Genomic DNA, 18,098 nt, shown 5'->3' with positions numbered 1-18,098 from the left:
CAGTGCAGTTACACTGGCCCCTGGGATCTTTCCATCTCTGCCTCCCCAGTGCAGGCCTTTCCGTGGTTTCTGGGGATTTGAATTGCGATCTCCAGGCTCACTTGGCAACTACTTTACCTACTGAGTCATCTCTCTGGCCCTCAGGTATAATCTTGCTTATAAGATTTGGATCTAGGGCCTGAAGAGATGGCTCAGTGGTTAAGAAAACTGACTGTTCTCCTAGTGGACCTGGTGTTCATTTTCCAGCACCCACATGGCAGCTCACAATGATCTGTAATTCCAGTTCCAGGGGACTTGACACCCATGGCAAAACACTAATGTACATAAAATAATAAATAAATTGAAAAAATATTTGGATCTAATATTAATTTTTTGAAGCAAGTATCTACCCAACTGCCCTAGCAGTATTTATTAAAATCTATACTTTTGCCTCAGGATTTGAGGTACGATCTTTACCTCAAACTAAATCTTTCTTATTTAGGGTTTGTTTGTGGATTTTGTTCCATCCCATGGGTCATTTTCTTACTCCTAAGGTTTTAACTAAGATTTGACTGGATTTAACTAAGATTTGACTGGACTAGCTGACCAGGAAGGCTTAGTGGTCCTTCTGTCTCTGCCTCCCAAGAGTTGGGACCACAGACACGTGCCACCATTGCCCGTTTCTTCTTCTTCTTCCTTTTTTTTTTTTTTTTTTTTAAATCTGGGGATCTGAACTCAGGCCTTCAAGTTTGCATGGCAAGCACTTTGTTAAGTCATTTCCCCAAGTCCCAGCTTTACATACTTCAGTCTGCTTTACATATTGGAACTTAAAAATTCTTAATTCGTGGACCATCTGGAAGCCTTGGCTACTTCCGGAAGTTCTCTTTGCAGCTTCGATCTCCTGGACTTTGGGACTTTAATCCCTTTGTTCTCAATTGCAGCCTGAACATCATGACCAGAATACGCCCGCCTCTTACTGACTGCATTTCTTCTCTTCTTTCCCTTTAGTGGCAGAAGGTCGCCGGATCATCGATAATATCCAGAGATTCTCTTCATTACCACCGTACCTGCCTGTGAGCTTCCACATCCTCAGAACTGAGACCTCCTTCTTCCTTAAGGAGGCCAACCCTGACCTGCTGAGGAATGCCAGCCTGCAGTCCAGGGTGGAGTCTTTCTTTACCTACAAGGCCAGGCAGCCCCCAGTATTAAATGCCAGCTATGGGCCATACTCTGCAGAAAAGGTTATACCCCTGGACTTGATGTTGAACCCCAACTTTTTAGGCCCCGCAAATCAGTTTCCTTTTGACTGGAGGCTCAAGGCCTACATCCTCCAAGAGAAAGTCTACCTGAGTCGGCCTAAAGTTCAGGTGCTCTTCCATATTGTGGGCAGAGACTGGGATGGCCACAGGGTGGCCGAGAAACTGCCCTGCCTGAGGGTCTTTGCTTTCCGAGATACCCGGGAAGTTCGGGGCAGCTGCCGGCTGGCTGGGGTCCTGGGGCTGTGCGTAGCCCAGCTGGAGATGTTGCCTGGCTGGTTCAGTCCCCCGATGATTATGTCCGGGCAAAGGAGGCCCGTGGAGCAGCCGGAAGGGAACCTCGTGGATTTGTACTACACTGTGCTTCCAGGGGATGAGCGAGGGGATTGCACCGGAGGTGACACCAGAAAGGACAACGCCATCCGTCCAGGGAAGGATGGGCAGGAAGACAGGACGTCCCACCTGCAGAAGATCGGCAGCATTGGCCTTCACCGCACCCAGGACAGCATCCAGCTCAGCGAACTGCGTTTGGATGGCAATGTGGTCATCTGGCTGCCCTCCCAGCCCGTCAAGCAGGGAGACATAGTCACTGCCTCTGTCACCATCTCCAATAACTCTACTGTGGACCATTTTATCCTGAGGTAGGTGCCTAGGCTGGCTTCCTGCCATGCTGAGTCCAGAGTGAAGTCTGACTCCGTGCGTGGGGTAGGGCAATTGCCACCTCCCGAGGGACCTGCCCCTTAATACAGAAGCCAGTGATTTCAAGCCGAGGTGTGCTGGGAAACTGTTCTTTGGCTCTGTCTGTTGTGGGTGATGAACGGGAAGAGGGCATTGCTGCCTTGTAGGTGGCCCCTTTTTCTCTGCCAGCTACAGAATTAAAATTCAAGGAAACAACCCTGTGCAAGATCAGCTCATTGACTTGCAAGTGTCGTTGACTTCTCAGATAAAGAAGGGGCCCCATAAGTGGGGAGACCACCCACTTTAAGGGGCTTGGGAGTTTTTATTTTGTTTTAGGGTGTACCGCCCAATGATTGTCCCTCTTTCTCATTTTCTATTGATTCAAAGGCTTTGTACCTTCCTAGAGACTGGCTTTCTCTGTCTGTAATGTTGATGAATTGGGGTGAAGGTGGGAGCCCCCACCTTATTGTGGGTGTTCCAATAGTCATAGTGGCCCAGCACCACCAATGAGGGTGATGGGTTTGTGTTTCAGAGTAATGGAACCTTTGTGCTGGGGGCCAAAAGTCATGCAAAACCTCAAAGCTGAGATGACCAATTGTTTTCCTCCCATCCCTGGAGCTTATGGCCTTAGGATGGCAAAGCTGAAGAACTTCAGTGTTGTGATGGTAGGGTCTTTGGCCCTGAGGTTTCATGAGACTGGACAAGGAGGCTAGCCTTTCTTTGTCTTCATTTGCTTGTCTACGAATGTGGGTTGTAATATGAGCTTGCACATTCACGCCCAGCCCAGGGGTATTGATGGCACCTGGGCTGTATCTAAGAAAAGAGTCTCAAGTCTTACCTATCTTGTTCCATTGGTTTCGTGTTTCCCTTTGGTAGCTAGGACAGCTCAGTGATTCTAGGGGTATGCCTAGCAAAACAGCAGAAAGGCTCCATCTTGGGAAGCTTGCCTCCATGGCCACCGTGAGCTGGGCACAGGGTATCCGGAGGAGCTTTGATAGGCTGCTTCTCACTAAGAGGGTTTTGGAACTCGGCTCAGGGACATGTGTTTTATAATGTGCCGGAGGAAAGTCCCATGAGGCAGAGCCGCTTCAGAGGAGTCCAGGAGTTTCACAGTAGGGAAAGGCAGTTGAGGTTTGCATTTTGTTCTCCTTAGAAATATATGTGTGTGTATGTATGTGTACACACACACACACACACACATATATATATGTATATATATATATATATATATATATATATATATATATATGTCAGATGATTTGCTTTGGGGGGAAAATGTTTTCAAAACAGAATGCCAGCCTGCTATTCCACACTTCAGTGCAGGTTTATTCTCACAGTCTGACTGCCAGGATGGTTATTTTTAAAGCTTTTGCTTTTTGTGTGTGTGTGTGCGTATGTCACATAAAGAATTCAAATTCTAAGATTTTGATGCATTTCTTAATCCCCCAGGTTCCAATAATTATTTACTGGGTGCTCTGTCTTATCAATATACACACTTTCCTGTGTCCATGATCTTCAGGAACCAAACCGTGATCAAACCGCGGTCCCATCTGTTCATGTTAACTGAACGAGCATTCGGTGGCTGAGCTGCACCCTCTGTTCTTTCTTGCTATTTATGAGTGGACGGATGCTGTGGGTCCGATTTCCTGTTGCTCTGGGTGTAGTTGAAGGACTTAAAATACAACCCCCTCCCTTTGCAAAACCCATGTCTTTCACGGGGTTGAAATGGATGGGTTTGGGGGCAGGGACTGGGCAGGGGGCAGAGTATTCTCTGGAAGTGTGTCTGTGGCTTCCTGCAAGTGCCATCACCTTATCAGTGAGGAGCCAAGGTGGTGGAGATTCAGCATGAAGATCTAGCTTCAACGCTACTGCCACTTCGCCCTGCCCCCAACCCCCAAGCTGGTCAGGGAAGTTACTGATCCAAGTTCTGAGTTTAAATCTGAGTTCATTGCTTTGCCTGGGGCTCTTGGATCTTGTAAATTGAATACAGGCAGTACTGGCGTGGGGATGTGGAACTGAAGGGCAGGCAACCGCAACACTTGGAGGGAGTTGTGACATATCAGAGGCACCTTTTGTTGTCGCCCACGTGTGTGAAATAGCATTCCCCTTGAGAAAGTGCAGCCTCTGCGCTCTACAGGGTGAGTCTGAGACCCCCTGGACAGCCTGGATCTAAGGACCAGGCAGTCTGGTTGCAGGTGAGATGCTCTGGCCTGGCTATTGCAGAATGATGTCTGGATTTTTCATTCCTAAGCGAGAACCTCTGTTCTGGTCCTGTTCCTGCCTCACACAGCCTGGGTGACTAGCAAGGCTTCTCTTCCCAGCCTCAATCTCCTTATCTTAAAGATAAATTTAATTTTATTACCTGCTTCCACAAGTCTGTGGTAATTCTGTATTTATGGGGTGGTTTATACCAGTGTCTCGAACATACGAAGATTGAATATTATCCACAGATTTTTTTTTAAAAAAAACTATGAAACTCCCTTGAGTTCTATTTTAGAGGCAGAGGGACATTGTGCTGTGAATCCCCCGACGCTCATGCTTGTCCTCCAAGCTGTACTGATTGACATATCACCCTGGCTTTGTTAGGAAGGATCATCTTCTAGAAAGCAGGGCTTTCAGAGCACAGAAGTGAAAAAGTCCCCAGAGCTGAGTGTGTCTTAGTGTCCACACTCTGACTCACAGCATTCCAATCACAAGTCACAACAGGCCTCGTGCAAGGAGGTGGTAAGCCTTGCTCACTCACACAAGCTACGTGGCCTCTGACCTTAAACTTGACACCACGTTCCTCAGCACAGGAGACCCAGAGTGCACACAGAGACCCAAGTGCTTTCGTCGAGAGCACATGCAGAATCCCACGTGCTTATATGCAGAACACACACAGAGACCCACATGTTTATGTCTAGAGACCCATGTACTTACATCTCAGTTCTGAACCCAGTGACCAGAAAGAAAAGTATTGTCTGACAGTCTGCCTTGGAGTGATCCACTCTCATTCCAAAGACCCAATTTTACTATTTGAAATGGGGGAGGGAAATCGCTTAAAAATAAAGGGGAGATGACTCAGCAGTTAAGAGCACTTACTGGTTTTGCTGAAGATCTGGGTTCAGTCTCCAGAACCTACATAGTGGCTCACAAATGCCTGTAACTCTCGTTCCAGGGGCTCCGGCGTCTACTCTGTGGGTTCCTGCATGCATGTTTACAAATAAACTCACAAAGGCAAATACACATAATAAATAAATACATATTAAAAGGTGAAGGGTGACTTGGGAATTGTTCTTCAGAGAGCCACACCTTCACCATGCTAGACTGGGGACTGGAGTTCAGGTCCCCAGGGCAGCCCACCAGTAATCCCAGCCTTGGGAGAAAGAGATGGGAAAGTCACAGAACAAGCTTGCTAGGAGACCAGCCACATCCATGACCTCTGGGTTGATTGAGAAACTCTGCTTCTGTGAATAAGGTGTAAAAGAGATGGAGAATGGTTCCCATCATCCAACTTGGGCCTCCAGGTGCTTACACACTTGCAAAAATATGTACACACACATGTTGAGACATGCATTCACTCACATGAATGACACAAATACATGAAACATGGAAAATAAAATGCTATAAAGTGAGAAGAGCATTATGGACGGTATAGATATCTGGGGGATTTTCTGGTATCTGGCTTTGAGTTGACCATTGGTCCATTTGACCAATTTATCATATGGTATTCCATTCTGTGCTCCCCTATGGCAAATCTCAGCTTTTCCTATCTCCTTATTCTCCAACCTCTGCCTGCTCTATGTTTCTCTTTGAAATCGGGACATGGCAATACATGCCTTTAATCCTAGCATGCAAGAGGCAGCGAAAGGTGGTTCGCTGTGAGTTCAGGGCTAGCCTGGGCTACATGGAGAGTTCCAGGCCTGCCAGGGCTATATAATAAGACCTAAAAAACAAACAAACAAACAAAAAAAGCAGGTCGTTTCTTTTTCTGATACTCCTATGGCAAGCTGCAGAAGTCACTCAGTCATTCCCATGCACCTTCTCCCAGCCTCGTCCCTCAATCTACCAATCCATACCTTGCTTTCAAAGTCACACATTGACCATTTTAACTAAGTTGCATGTAATATTTGGATTAAAAACTCATGTCACAAGGCACATTATCCCTTTCAAGTTTATTTGTAACTGAGGAAATTTTTAAAGGGGAATATGCCCAGTTGCCATATTTTGGAAGAATTTCCCAGTTCCAAATTTTGGAAGAAATGTCCAGAGTCCCTTAAGAGATGTGCCCTGTGGACAGATGAGAGATGAGACCTTTGCCTGTGCAGGGTGCCCTCTTCAGGCCCTGGATTTGGAGGAGGATTCTGCATCATTGATGAATTGCTCACGCTCTGCCCACTCTGCCAATCATTCGTTGAACATCTGGACTGAGAAGTGACCACAATGTTTGGGCACCGTTACCACAGCCTGGACGATGATGATAAGGCCAGCATTCTCAACCTTGTGTTTGTCAGATGAGCAGGCATGTTCAGACACGAGATGCCTTAAGCTGGGGAGCATCTCAGAGACCCGTGAAGACCTTAGCATTTAGCCAAGGAGGCGAGGCTTTGCTCAGAGAACGCATCCCACAAGCAACTTTATGAGCAGTGAGCCCTCCAGGCCAGGCAGGAAAGCTCTGAGCTCCAGCGGGCTGGAGAAATAGCCGTGTGCCTGTAAGATGCCCAGGGGGCTCACGGAGCCACCCTTGTCTGAATCATCCATCTCTTACTCCACAGGGGGAGTTGGTTCTCCACCCACCCCCACAATTAACCCCTTAAGAACAGGTATGTGAAGTCCGCTCATGAGCAAATGAAAGGCTTGCATTCTCCAAGTTGTTTGTTTATTCATTTATTCATGTTTTATCTCATGTCTGTATTGTTTGTTTCATGCATGTGCCCATGCTCACAGAGGCTGGTGCTGGATATTGGATGTCTTCCTGTCACTGGCCACCTTACTTCCTTGAGACAAGGTCTTTGGATATTTCTAGGCTCCACAACTGGAACTACAGGCACTACCAACCATGCCAGCTTTTTACATAAATTTTGGGGCTTCAAACTCAGGTCCTCGCGATTGTATTGCCAACACTATTACCCCCTGAAAGCCTTCTTCCCAGCCCCTAAGTTGTCTTTTCTGTCTGGGATTCTAAAATATCGCTCTGTTTCCAGGTTGTTTTTTTATATATTTATAATTACCTTCTTATGAGCCAAGAAAGACCCAACACTCTCCCATTTTCACTGTGCATGCAACATTTCTTTTTAATTCAGTAAATCTTTGTTCCACTCATATTGACTAAGCCATTTGGCAGAGCATTGTTCTATAGCAGTGAAGGAACCAGGGTAACCACATTCCTGAGTGGGTTTTCGGCACTAGTGGGAGAAGGGGACCTTGCCCCCAGTAAGGAAACAAATGCTATAAATATGACCAAGGGAGAAGAGGAGAAAGTCCCGAGAATGCATTTTAAATAAGGCAGGACTTGCTGGAAGGTAGCATAATGGACAAGCATAGTCATGAAAGGTTCAGGACGAGGATGCTGAGACAGAATGGAAGAAGGATCAGTTAACGATGACCAGATGAAGAAACAGACCATGTGCTCCCAGCCCTGTCAGCAACTAAGCGTCCAAACTGAGTACAGACCGCTAAATGCAGGAGGCTCTGGAACAGCCGAAGGTGACAACTGAAGAGGGAAGCTCGCTGTTTCACGTGTATCTTTGCTCCCACGTACTCCTGTGTTTCTCCAGCCCTCAGGAAGCTTTGTTCCAGCTCTGAGACCTAGGATAGCAAAAGTGTCCCCTTTTAGGTAGCTGCCAGCTCAGCCCAAGCCAACCCTCCACAGAGGAGAAGCAAAAACATCTCTACTTCCTTTCCTGAGCCTTCTAATAGCTCTTAGGATGCATGGGAGCCATTTACCTTGCTCTGTCCTTTGCTGGGGAAGTAGATCCCCCTAAGACATCAGTCCCAAGGGGTTTGGTTTTTTTTTTTATAAAAAATAAATAAATAAAATTCAGATTTCTTTGTTTTACTCTTTTATGTGTTTGAGTTTTTTGCCTGCATGTATGTGTGCACACAAGATGCTTGTCTCAAGACCATGGAGATCAGAGGAGGGCATCCGATGTCAGGAACTGGAGTTACAGATTGTAACCACCATGTGGATGCTGGAAACCCAACCTGGGTCCTCTGGAAAAGCAGCAAGTGCTCTTAACTTCTCACTCATCTCTTCAGCCCCACCCCAAGAGGATTATTTTGTTACTAATTCTTTGAGAATTTTAATCCATCCCTACCCACCACACTTCCCTGCTGTGCCCTGAAAGCACTGTTTGCTGTCATTTATTGGCTCTTGCAATCCTTCCACCTCTTCTTCCTCAGTGATCCTAGAGTCTTGCAGAAAGATGATGTGATACATATGTCCCATTTATGTCAGAGCACTCCCCAGTCTCTTACTCTCTGCACATTGAAGAGTTACGGGTTCTGTGTTAATCACCATCTGCTGTAGAGAGAAGTGTCTCTGATGAGGGCCGAGATCTATATTAATCTAAGGATATAAGGGTAAGTTGTTAGGTCTGTTCAGTTAGCAGAGTGCTAGCAGTAGGTTCTTCTTAGTGCCTACAACCAGTCTAGACACAGGTTCTTGGTCCCAATAATGATGCCAGGTATAGGTTCCATCTTGTGGGATGGGCTTTAAATCCAATCAGAAAGTAGTTGGTTGTACACCTGATGTTTGTGCCACTGTTAAACCAGTGGACATGTCATGCCGAACTGGTCATTATTGTAATTTGTGAAATTCACAGCTAGGTAAGATTGATGATTACTCTTCTCCACCAATAGTGTGCCTGGAACCTTCTAGCACCATGAAAGCTTTCCAGTAGGAATGAAGCTTCCATGTGAATACCTGTTTGAGTTCTCCATGTTCTATGACTCAAGTACATAGTGTCTTCGGCAAAAGGGTCCTACAGTCAAGTGCTGGAGGGTAACTTCATTTAAAACTTTTTATATGTATATGGTAATGGCGTGTGTAGCTAATCCTAACAATGGAGGCTGACAAAGAAAAGCTGTTCTAAAGCCAGCATCCAGCCCCTCATCGCCTTGTCTTCCAGAAGTGGGACCAAAAAATAGGCAAGGGATGTGGTAGCCTAAGATGGGTACAGAAGCAATGCCCCTTTCTCCCCTCACTCTTGTATACAAACTGAATCATTTGCTGTGATCCCTGTGACTGCTGAGTGAGGCACAGTCACCATAATCAGTGATCCCTGGTTCCCCAACCGGTCAACATAGCCTTGGTATAATCTCAACATATTTCAATAAATAAATAAAAACCAATCCCAACTGTGACGTGTTCTTAGCATGTTCCAGTCAATGACTAAAAAGGATGAATGTAGGAAAGCAGCTAAAGGGTTGTACCATGGGACTTCATCTACAAGAGGGCTAAGAGAACATTGGTTCCCAAGTGGAGGAGGTGGATTGTTTCTGAGAAGCTTGACAAATGGCACTGAGGCTGGCTCTACCTCCTTTACAAGGATCTGGGAAGGTTAATCCAATAAAGTCATCTTGTAATGAAGGGCAGAGTCCTGGACTCCCACCAAAGGTCAAAGGGTAGCATGCTATACAATGGCACAGAGAACAAAAATGTGTACAGAAATGTTATCGTCATAGCCAGACATAGAAACCACTCATCAGCTGCTAGGTGAATCAGCAAATGTGAGGCACCTACAGAGTAGAAGAAAATTCAGTATCGATAAGGAATTAAATTATGAGATACGCCATTGTGGAGGTGAACCTCGAACATACAATGCTGAAAGAAGTCACATACTTATGACTCTAGCGACTGTAATTTCATTTGTATAAAATGTCTTGAACAGATAAACCAGAAAGAGGCAGTAATCAGTGGCCAGGACAGATGATGAGAAGGGAGTGATGTCAGCCTCTGGGACTGATAAAAATATCCTGAATTAGATATCATGAGGGTTGCGAGGTTTATTAAGCATGCTACGCAGTTCTACACCCAACTGCCTACCCGCTCACGGTGACCAACCTTTAGGGTATATGCCACACCTAGGGAGGAAAAAGAAACAGGAGGCACAGGCCCTGGATGCTCCAGTGTTGCTTCTGAAGGGACTGGCCACTTGACAGCCCCAGCAACTGGTAATAAACGAAAAGTTTACTGCCAGGCTTTGTGACTTTAACGAGAAGCCAGAAAGGGGTATTCATAAGCGCCTCCATTTGAAGAGTGTTATAGTTTCATTTCTGTTGCTGAGATAAAATATCCTGATGAGGGAGTTAGAGGGGGAAAAGGGCTTATTTGGGTTTTGGTTGATAGTTCAGGTTTACACTCCATTATTTGGGGAAAGCCAAGCAGTTAAATCACATCACATCCACAGTCAAGAGCATGCGAGATAAACAAATCTGTTCTTTGCTCTCATCTAGCTCTCTCTTTTCTTCTGCTGTTCAAGACACTCTGCCTCGGGAATAATGCTGCCCACAATGGACAAATTCTTCCAATGTCATTTAGACAATCCCCCACAGACATGCCCACAAGACAGTCTAGATAGTCTAGTCTAGTCTAGATAATTCTTCATTAAGAATCTCTTACCTGGGGCCAGAGAGGTGGCTCAGTAGTACTTAAGAGCAATTGCTGCTCTTGCTGAGGACCTAAGTGTGGTTCCCAGCAGCCACATGGCGGCCCACACTTATCCATGACTCCAGCTCCAGGGGATCATCTGACATTTTCCTCTGGCCTCCTCAGGCACCTGTTCTTATGTGCACGTACCTACATGCAGAACCACACACATTAACGTAATTTAAAATGCGATATTATTTTTAAAAAGGATTCTCTTCCCAGGTGACCCTGGGTTGTGTTGATGTGACAGCTAAAGCCAACTGTCACTCTAGGTAGCCCAGTCCTGTTACAGCTGCCACGGCACAGACACGAATACCTGCAGGCGACCTTTCTTTTTCCAAGAAGTAATAATTAGGGGCTGGAGAGATGGCTCAGTTGATGAAGTGCTCTCTGTCCAACCTGAGTTTGGATCCTAGAACCCACAGTAAAAGCATGGTAGAAGCAGGTCAGAGGGTCCTTGCCTCTCTCCCCAACTCGTCAGTCCAGCTGAATCAGGGAATACAGGTTCAGTGAGAAACCCTGTCCCAGAAAATAAGATGGAGAGAGCTGGAGGAAGGCCCTGATGTCTGCCTTTGGCCTCCCCTGTATCCCCGTCCCGTCCCCCCCCTCCCCACACACACAAAGTAGCAATGAGATTTTTGCATCTGTCATGACAACTAGTTCCAAGCTTTGTGACTTGAAGCAGCAAAGCTTCTTTCCCTCACAGGTTTGAAGGCCAGAAATCAGAAGTCAAGGTGCCTGCAAAGTGTCTAGGGAAAATTCCTTCTGGCCTCTTCCCACTCCTGGTGTCCCCTGGCAGTGTGGTCTTCATTCCTCAGCTTGTGGTTGCGGTGCTCACTGCAGCTTCTGCGGGTCACACCTTCCTTCTTGCTGCTGCCCCGTGAGTTTTACATCTCAGCGCCCCCTTCCTTCCTCCTGTGAGGACATTGTCATTGAGTACCAGGGCCCGCTCACCGGTAACACCTCACAGAGGCTCGGTCTGTTCCCAGATGGGTCTCCTTGTAAGGCCCCATGTGGGCATGTGTTCTGGGATGGGAGCTGCATTGACCCCACCCCAGAGAAGCCACTTCCGAGCCTTGGTTCCTTTGAGGGCTGCCATGTCCCCTATCGGGAAGCACCAGAGTCTGAAATAGGTCTCTCCCTTCCCCACCCCCATACACCCTCAAGTTCATTCCTCTTAATTGCTGAGCACCTGATGCTGTTATAATTCAATTTCACAGAGACATCTTTTCTCTTCTGATCTCTTTCATGTTTGAAGATTTGTAAAAGAAAGAAAGAAAGAAAACAACAAAAACAAAAAACCAAAAACAGCTCCTCCTCACCAAATCATTTTCCAGATACCTGAACCACCCTGGCCATTTCTGCCTCTACCTTCCCAACTGACCATAAAGCTGTGAGGTCAAGGGAGGGTTGGTCTCAGACACCCCATTTCCAGAGGAGACCCTAAGACACAATCAAGTTTGCATCGATGGCACATTTGGAAGAAAATCAGAAAATTGCAGAAATTCGTTTTTCCGCCCCCTGTCCAATGTCTGTTATTCTACCCACCACACGCCGGCAAGGGCGAGGGCTTGTTTTCATTTTCTCCAACTTGTCATTTTAAACATGTCCTCCCGGAACAGACAAAAGGAACCGTTTGCTTTCTGCTTGGGAAGAAGTAAAGAAGTAGTTTCCTGCTCCAGCCCTCGTCTCCTCCCCAGCTCCCCCCAAACACATCTGGGTTGCCAGGCAGCCCAGCCTTGGTTCAGGCTTTCAGAGCTATTTGCTGTTGTGGGAAACATTTGAGCAGCAAATTGACTCCAGCTCGGAACAGAGAGGAGCCAGAGAGCCCTTCCGACCCACCACCCGCCGCCTTTGTTCCACATTCTTTAACCCACTTAAAAGTCATCTTGGCTCTCAAGTTCCCCAAATTATGCCTTTGACTGTGGTGCACGGTTTAACCCATAAGGAATGGGCCTGTGGCATCTTGTGTCTTTCTGGAAATTCTCAGAGTGCAGAGGTGCTGGAAGGATCAAGCTGTAATTGCAGCAGGGAGGCTCAGTCCTTTCTGTCCTTTGTTCCTTTGTTGTGCTGTGTATGTATAAGCATGGATGTGTCTGCATATGTGTTTGTATGTGTGCTAGTGTGCGTGTATGCATGTGCATATACATATGCATGTAAGTGTGCGCATATGTGTATGTGTATCTGTTAGTGTGCGTGTGTGTATGTATGTACATGTGTGCGTTGCATGTATATGTCTGTGTCTGCATATTTGTGTGTGGCATTAGAGTGTATATATATTGTGTGTATATATGTGTGTGTTTATATATGTAAGTGTGTAGTTAGTATGCATGTATGTTATATGTATATATAGATGTGTGTTTATGACATAGAAGGTCCTTCTATCTGTGTGTTGCTTTTATTGGTTAATGAATAAAGAAGTTATTTCAGCCAGTGGCTTAACAGAATAGAGCTGGGGGGGGTAACTAAACTGAATGCTAGGAGAAAGAAAGTGGAGTTAGGAGAAGCTATGTAGCCCCACCAGATACAAACACTGGAATTTTACCCGGTAGGCCACAGCCTTGTTGCGATATACAGATTAATAGAAATGGGTCAAATTAAGATGTAAGAGTTAGCCAATAAGAAGCTAGAGCTAGCGGGCCAAGCAGTGATATAATTAATACAGTTTCTATGTGGTTATTTTGGGGCTGAACAGCTGGGAGCAAACAAGCGGCCTCTTACAACATGTTTATATGTATATGTTAGCATGCATGTATTGTGTGTATGTATGTGTACCCACACGTGTATGTGTGTTAGTGTGCACAATTTTAAGTGTGCACGTATGTGTATGTATGTATCGTGGAGCTGTGTATGTGTTTGTTTGTATTGTGAGTATGTGCATATTGTTATGCATATGTGTATTGTGTTCTTGTGTGTTATATGAGATGCATACCTGTATGTGCATGGCTGTGGAAACCAGAGAACAGCTTCAGACGTCACCTTTTGGGAGTTCCATCCACCTGTTTAGTTTTTGGTTTGGGGGTGTTTTGTTTTGGTATTTATTTATTTATTTATTTATTCTGAAGGAGGGTTTCTCACTCTCCTGAAACTCACCCTATAGGCGAGGCTGACCCACCAATGAGTTCCAGGAATCTACCCATCCCTGGCTGCCCAATGCTGGGATTCCATCCTGTACCACCGTGCCCAGTGTTTTATGTGAGTGTTGGGCTTGAACTCAGGGCTTCATGCTTGCATGTTCAGCACTTTCCCAACTAGAGAGTCTTCCCAAAGCCTGTTTCTGTTTATGGAGACTGGCTCTTACTGTGTTGCTGGGGCTGGCCTTGCACACATCATGTAGCATGGGCTGGTGTCAAATTTACAGTCCTCCTCCACAGCCTTGGGAGTGCTGGAATGACCAATGTGTGCCACGGTGCCCAGTGCAGCGCTGTGGGGATTTTCAGGTGTAACTGCCCATTAGTCTGTGGTCCGATGTCAGTTCTCTGAGGCTCCTGAACTACGTGTCTTGTTTTCCTAAGCAGTATTAGCCAAGTCCAACTCTTAGCCAAAGAGGGAAAGGCCATGAGAGAGTTTCCTGATGACATCGCCTCTTTATGATTACTCCTGGAGTCAGGCCGCCATTGCAGTCCATGTTCCCAGCATTCTTAGAGGCATTGGGCGTGTATCTTGAAGTTCCCTCTGGACAAGTGGGCTGCCGTCCACTTTGAGAGGAACTTTTTCTGGAAAGGCAGATGCTCTGTATGGGGACATTGGGGACATGGAGGTAGACAGACGGAAACCATACAGCAGCGGGACAAGGGAAGTGGCTACAGCTCTCAGCTCTCCAGGTCTCATCCACCTCCCTTCCCCGGAGCTGGGATCCTTATCTTCCCCTCTCCCTCCAGCGTGATTCGTGGTCTCTACATCCATCTTGCATGAGCTAGGACTTTCTTCCTCTGTCCACTCCCTGGAGGACACGATCTGGGAGGCCAGGATGCCCCCACTCAGACAGAAACATGGCACCAGTATGCAGAAGGCAGGGACCACATCTTCCCTTCCCTAAAGTCTCTGCCCCCACTGCCACATCGCCGTGACATGGCAATCATGGGTAGGCTTCTCTTGAGTTTCCCAGAGGGGGTCTTTGAACATAGAACTTGCTATCGACAGAGGAATGTGAGGTCTTTTCTGCCAATCTTGCCCAACACAGCCAGGATGGAACCTGTGGATCCCAAGAGTCAAACGAAACTCTAGCTCTTCTTGGATGCTGTGGCTCGGGTGGTCCTTGTGGGTTCCTAACAGTTGTGTCTCCGTGGCGCTTGGGGAATAAAGCCCGTCTTCTCAGCAGCCAATCCTGCAGACGATAATACAGAGCCACGGAGAGGGAAGGCATGTGTCTGTCACATTCAGTTCAGTTACAACTCAAATTGACTTGAACTAAAAAGAGCTTTCTTTGTCCCCTGCAATGGAACTGGCGGGGGGATTTGGATTCAGAGGCCTCTGGCTTAAATGACATCCCTTTGGCACAAATTATCATTACCGCCCTCATTTTCTGCTCAGGGAGCCCCAGTGGCTCCTGCCTCTTGCCCTGCGTAGAGTCTAAAGTAGATGTCTCTCTTATAATGAGTCCAGTAAATGGCCTGTAATTGAGTTGCCTTGACTTTGTTTGGGCCACACAGCCATCTCTAATCTACTTACAATGGCCGGCAAAAGCAAGTGGGCTATTCTTAAAGCTGAAAGAGGCGAATGGATCTCACCAAAGCATGTTAAGGGCCTGTGTATATGGGGTCATCTGGGAAAGAAACAAAATAAAGGTGCTAGAAGGAGGAGGACTCGTGGGTGGGGCAGGAGCTAACCACGGGTGTGCACTCTGGCTACAGCCTAGTGGTAGAGGCCTGAGGGTTAGGCATAGGTAATGAGCTTCAAAGTCAGCACCACAGTTCCCCGGCTGTGTGACCATGACAGGTTCCTAAGCGCCTCTGAGCTTTGATTTTTGCATATGGATAAATCATAGTGTACAGTGGTATCATGAGACTTCAACCAGATAGAATTTTATTACAGTTGGCAACTATTATACTTTTAATAAATATTATCTGTTTTTATATTGCTATTATTTTTTATTACAAATATTTTGTTTTTGAGGTCCCCTGACACATTGGGCCTTCAGATTGAGAGCTATGAGTAAAATTAGGAGCATCTGACTTGGGGGTCCCCATCTCTAATGCAGGATCAACTTTCTTCGGGGAGACCATTGCCCTTGCTTTCATTGAGATCAACCAAGGACTGGTTCCACTCTGCTTCCCCAGAGATACATTTAGGGGGATCTTTTTAGTGGTTGACTGGGGAGTGGGAAGAGTTGCTACTGGTGAATGGAAACTAGGGAGGGTGTTAGGTACGTCACAGCGTACGAGTCGGCCTCCTCCACTGAGCAGAAAGAACGGCTGAGCAGGTTCATGACCATCGCTGTGAGAATGGTACACAGTTGCTTCTCGGACTTCAGAGTCCATGAGTGTCATAGAGACTCATGAGCCTGCCCTCTACATCTTTAAAAGGCTGCCCAATAAGGACAGAGCATCCCTTCTTGGCAAGGCCAGGCTTCTGTTTTGCACATGTTGGCTGAAGATAATGTGGCCATGAGCCATTGAACTCAAGGCCAATTTTCCTGTTTACCAGAGAGCAGGGGCTTCATCTAGTTAGTTTAAACCTTGATAGTGAGTCCATCTTCCCATCTCTGCTTCTGCAAACAAGTGATAATCTGAGTCATTCAGATGGAACCTGTCCTTGATAGCACATCAACAGGAAGGGGACTATGCTTCACTCAGGTCCCTTTAGTATCCGTTAATGAACACTTCCTGGAATGAGGTTGGGCACATGACCTCGCCATCAATGGATCTGTGTCAGGGTTTCTGAGATGCAAGAGTTATAGATGGAGTCCAGATGACAAACTCAGTTATGTCATCCCAAAGTGCGGAGTGGGGAGACAAGTCACACATGGCGACTGAGTTAAAACAGGACCATGGGAGTGCACGTTTTGGTTCAGTGGGGTTGTTGGATGAGAGGTGCTGGAGGAGGCATGCCCCCTGGCTCCTCCTTGCTAAGTACATGGTTTGATGTCTCTGAAGAATTCAGGAGAGTATTTCTTTCCATACCCTTCCAACAGCAAGCCTGCTATTGGAGTTTAACTCTTTAATGGCTCACCTCATAGTGGGTGTGCTATTTTGATACAATTAATGATACTTTTACCTGCTGTAGTTCTTACCATATCATGGTTCTTCTCAAGACCGGGAGATGGGAGGGACTTTTACTTAGACAAAATCAGACCAACTCTGTATCTGTAGCAAACAATGTGGTCTTTGTCCTCCTTCCTGGCCTGTCTTCTGAAAGCTTCTCCCACCCATATGATCCCTGTCGATGGCTCCAAACACTTCCTGTCTGGTTCATGACTCTTCGTTTGCTCACATAAAAACATTTTGATTTAGTTTTCTATTTAGCTTCTTTAGTTAGAAAGATTTATTTGTGTGCGTGTTTGCCTACATGTATGTCTGTACACTTTGTGTGTGCAGTGTCCTTAGAGACCAGAAGAGGGAGTCATACCCCCTGGAACTGGAGTTACACATGGTTGTGAACCACCATAAGGATGCTGAAAACCAAGCCTGGGATATCTGTAAGAACAGCCAGTGCTCTAACCACTGAGCCATCTCTCCAGCCTAAGCCTCTGTAATTTTTAATTTGGGCAAGTTATTTAGGCTTATTCTTATTCACATAAAGTTTTCCTAAACTGGCAGTAAAGTGAATCAAATAAAACTTGGCAGGGAGAAGCATTATTGGAACCCTATCAAGCAGTCTCACCTCTGGAAGGAATCTTGAGACCTTTGGGAACTCAGGAAGGAAGGGAATGAAAGTTTCTCTCTATCTCTGCAACAAGAAGCCTTCAGAGCTCCCTTGCACCCAACATGTCAGGACAGGGCAGTAGAATAAAGATGAATGCAATTTCCAGCAGCTGTTGTGCAAGATAAACAGACACAGAAACAACTAAAAGAGAAAGCTGGCATCGTCACTGTCATAGAAGAGACATGTTGTGGTCAACATGAGCAGCTCCTCCAAACTATGCCCATGCCCTTGATACTACCATGAGCCTTCAGCTCCCCCCAGTAACAGCTTAGACAGGGGTTTTGCAAGTGGTAACAGCGCCCCCTAGAGGACTTGTGCAAACATGCTGGGCCCCCACCCCACAGTTGCTGGCTCAGAATCTATATGCGTAGTGAGACCTGAGAATTTTTAGACTAGTGTGCACCTACACCCATCCGGGTGGGTCACCCTCCTCGACTAGCTGCTCACACCGCTGCTGTTGTCAGTGTTTCCAGTTCACCCATCTGAGCTAGCTTGTGTGTTACCTTCAGCTATACTCCATTTCTGCCTAGCTAGGGACACTCCTTTCCCCTCCCCTCTGGAAAGACAGTGATTAAAGAAATGGGCAGTGGTGTCTCTGTTAAGATTAGGCTGCTTCCTGGCCCATAGGCTGCTGCTGTTGGGATAACTTGGGTGCTTCCAGCAATGGAGACATGGCTCCTTCCACAGAAGGG

The 18,098-nt window shown here is 46.5% G+C and overlaps 1 protein-coding gene across 2 annotated transcripts in view; it reads left to right on the top strand.

The window, feature by feature from the left end:
* Positions 1 to 18,098, top strand: part of Tmem132c (transmembrane protein 132C) — a 305,762-nt gene that overhangs the window by 112,124 nt on the left and 175,540 nt on the right. For both annotated transcript variants that reach the window (XM_087903619.1, XM_087903618.1), the window contains exon 2: positions 988 to 1,876. In XM_087903619.1, the coding sequence (XP_087759745.1) occupies positions 988 to 1,876 (889 nt within the window). The remainder of the gene's footprint in view (positions 1 to 987; positions 1,877 to 18,098) is intronic.

Source organism: Myodes glareolus, chromosome 2, assembly GCF_982192425.1.
Source record: "Myodes glareolus chromosome 2, mMyoGla1.1, whole genome shotgun sequence".
Classification (NCBI taxonomy): Eukaryota; Metazoa; Chordata; class Mammalia; order Rodentia; family Cricetidae; genus Myodes; species Myodes glareolus.
This window is presented reverse-complemented; position numbering and strand designations above follow the sequence as displayed.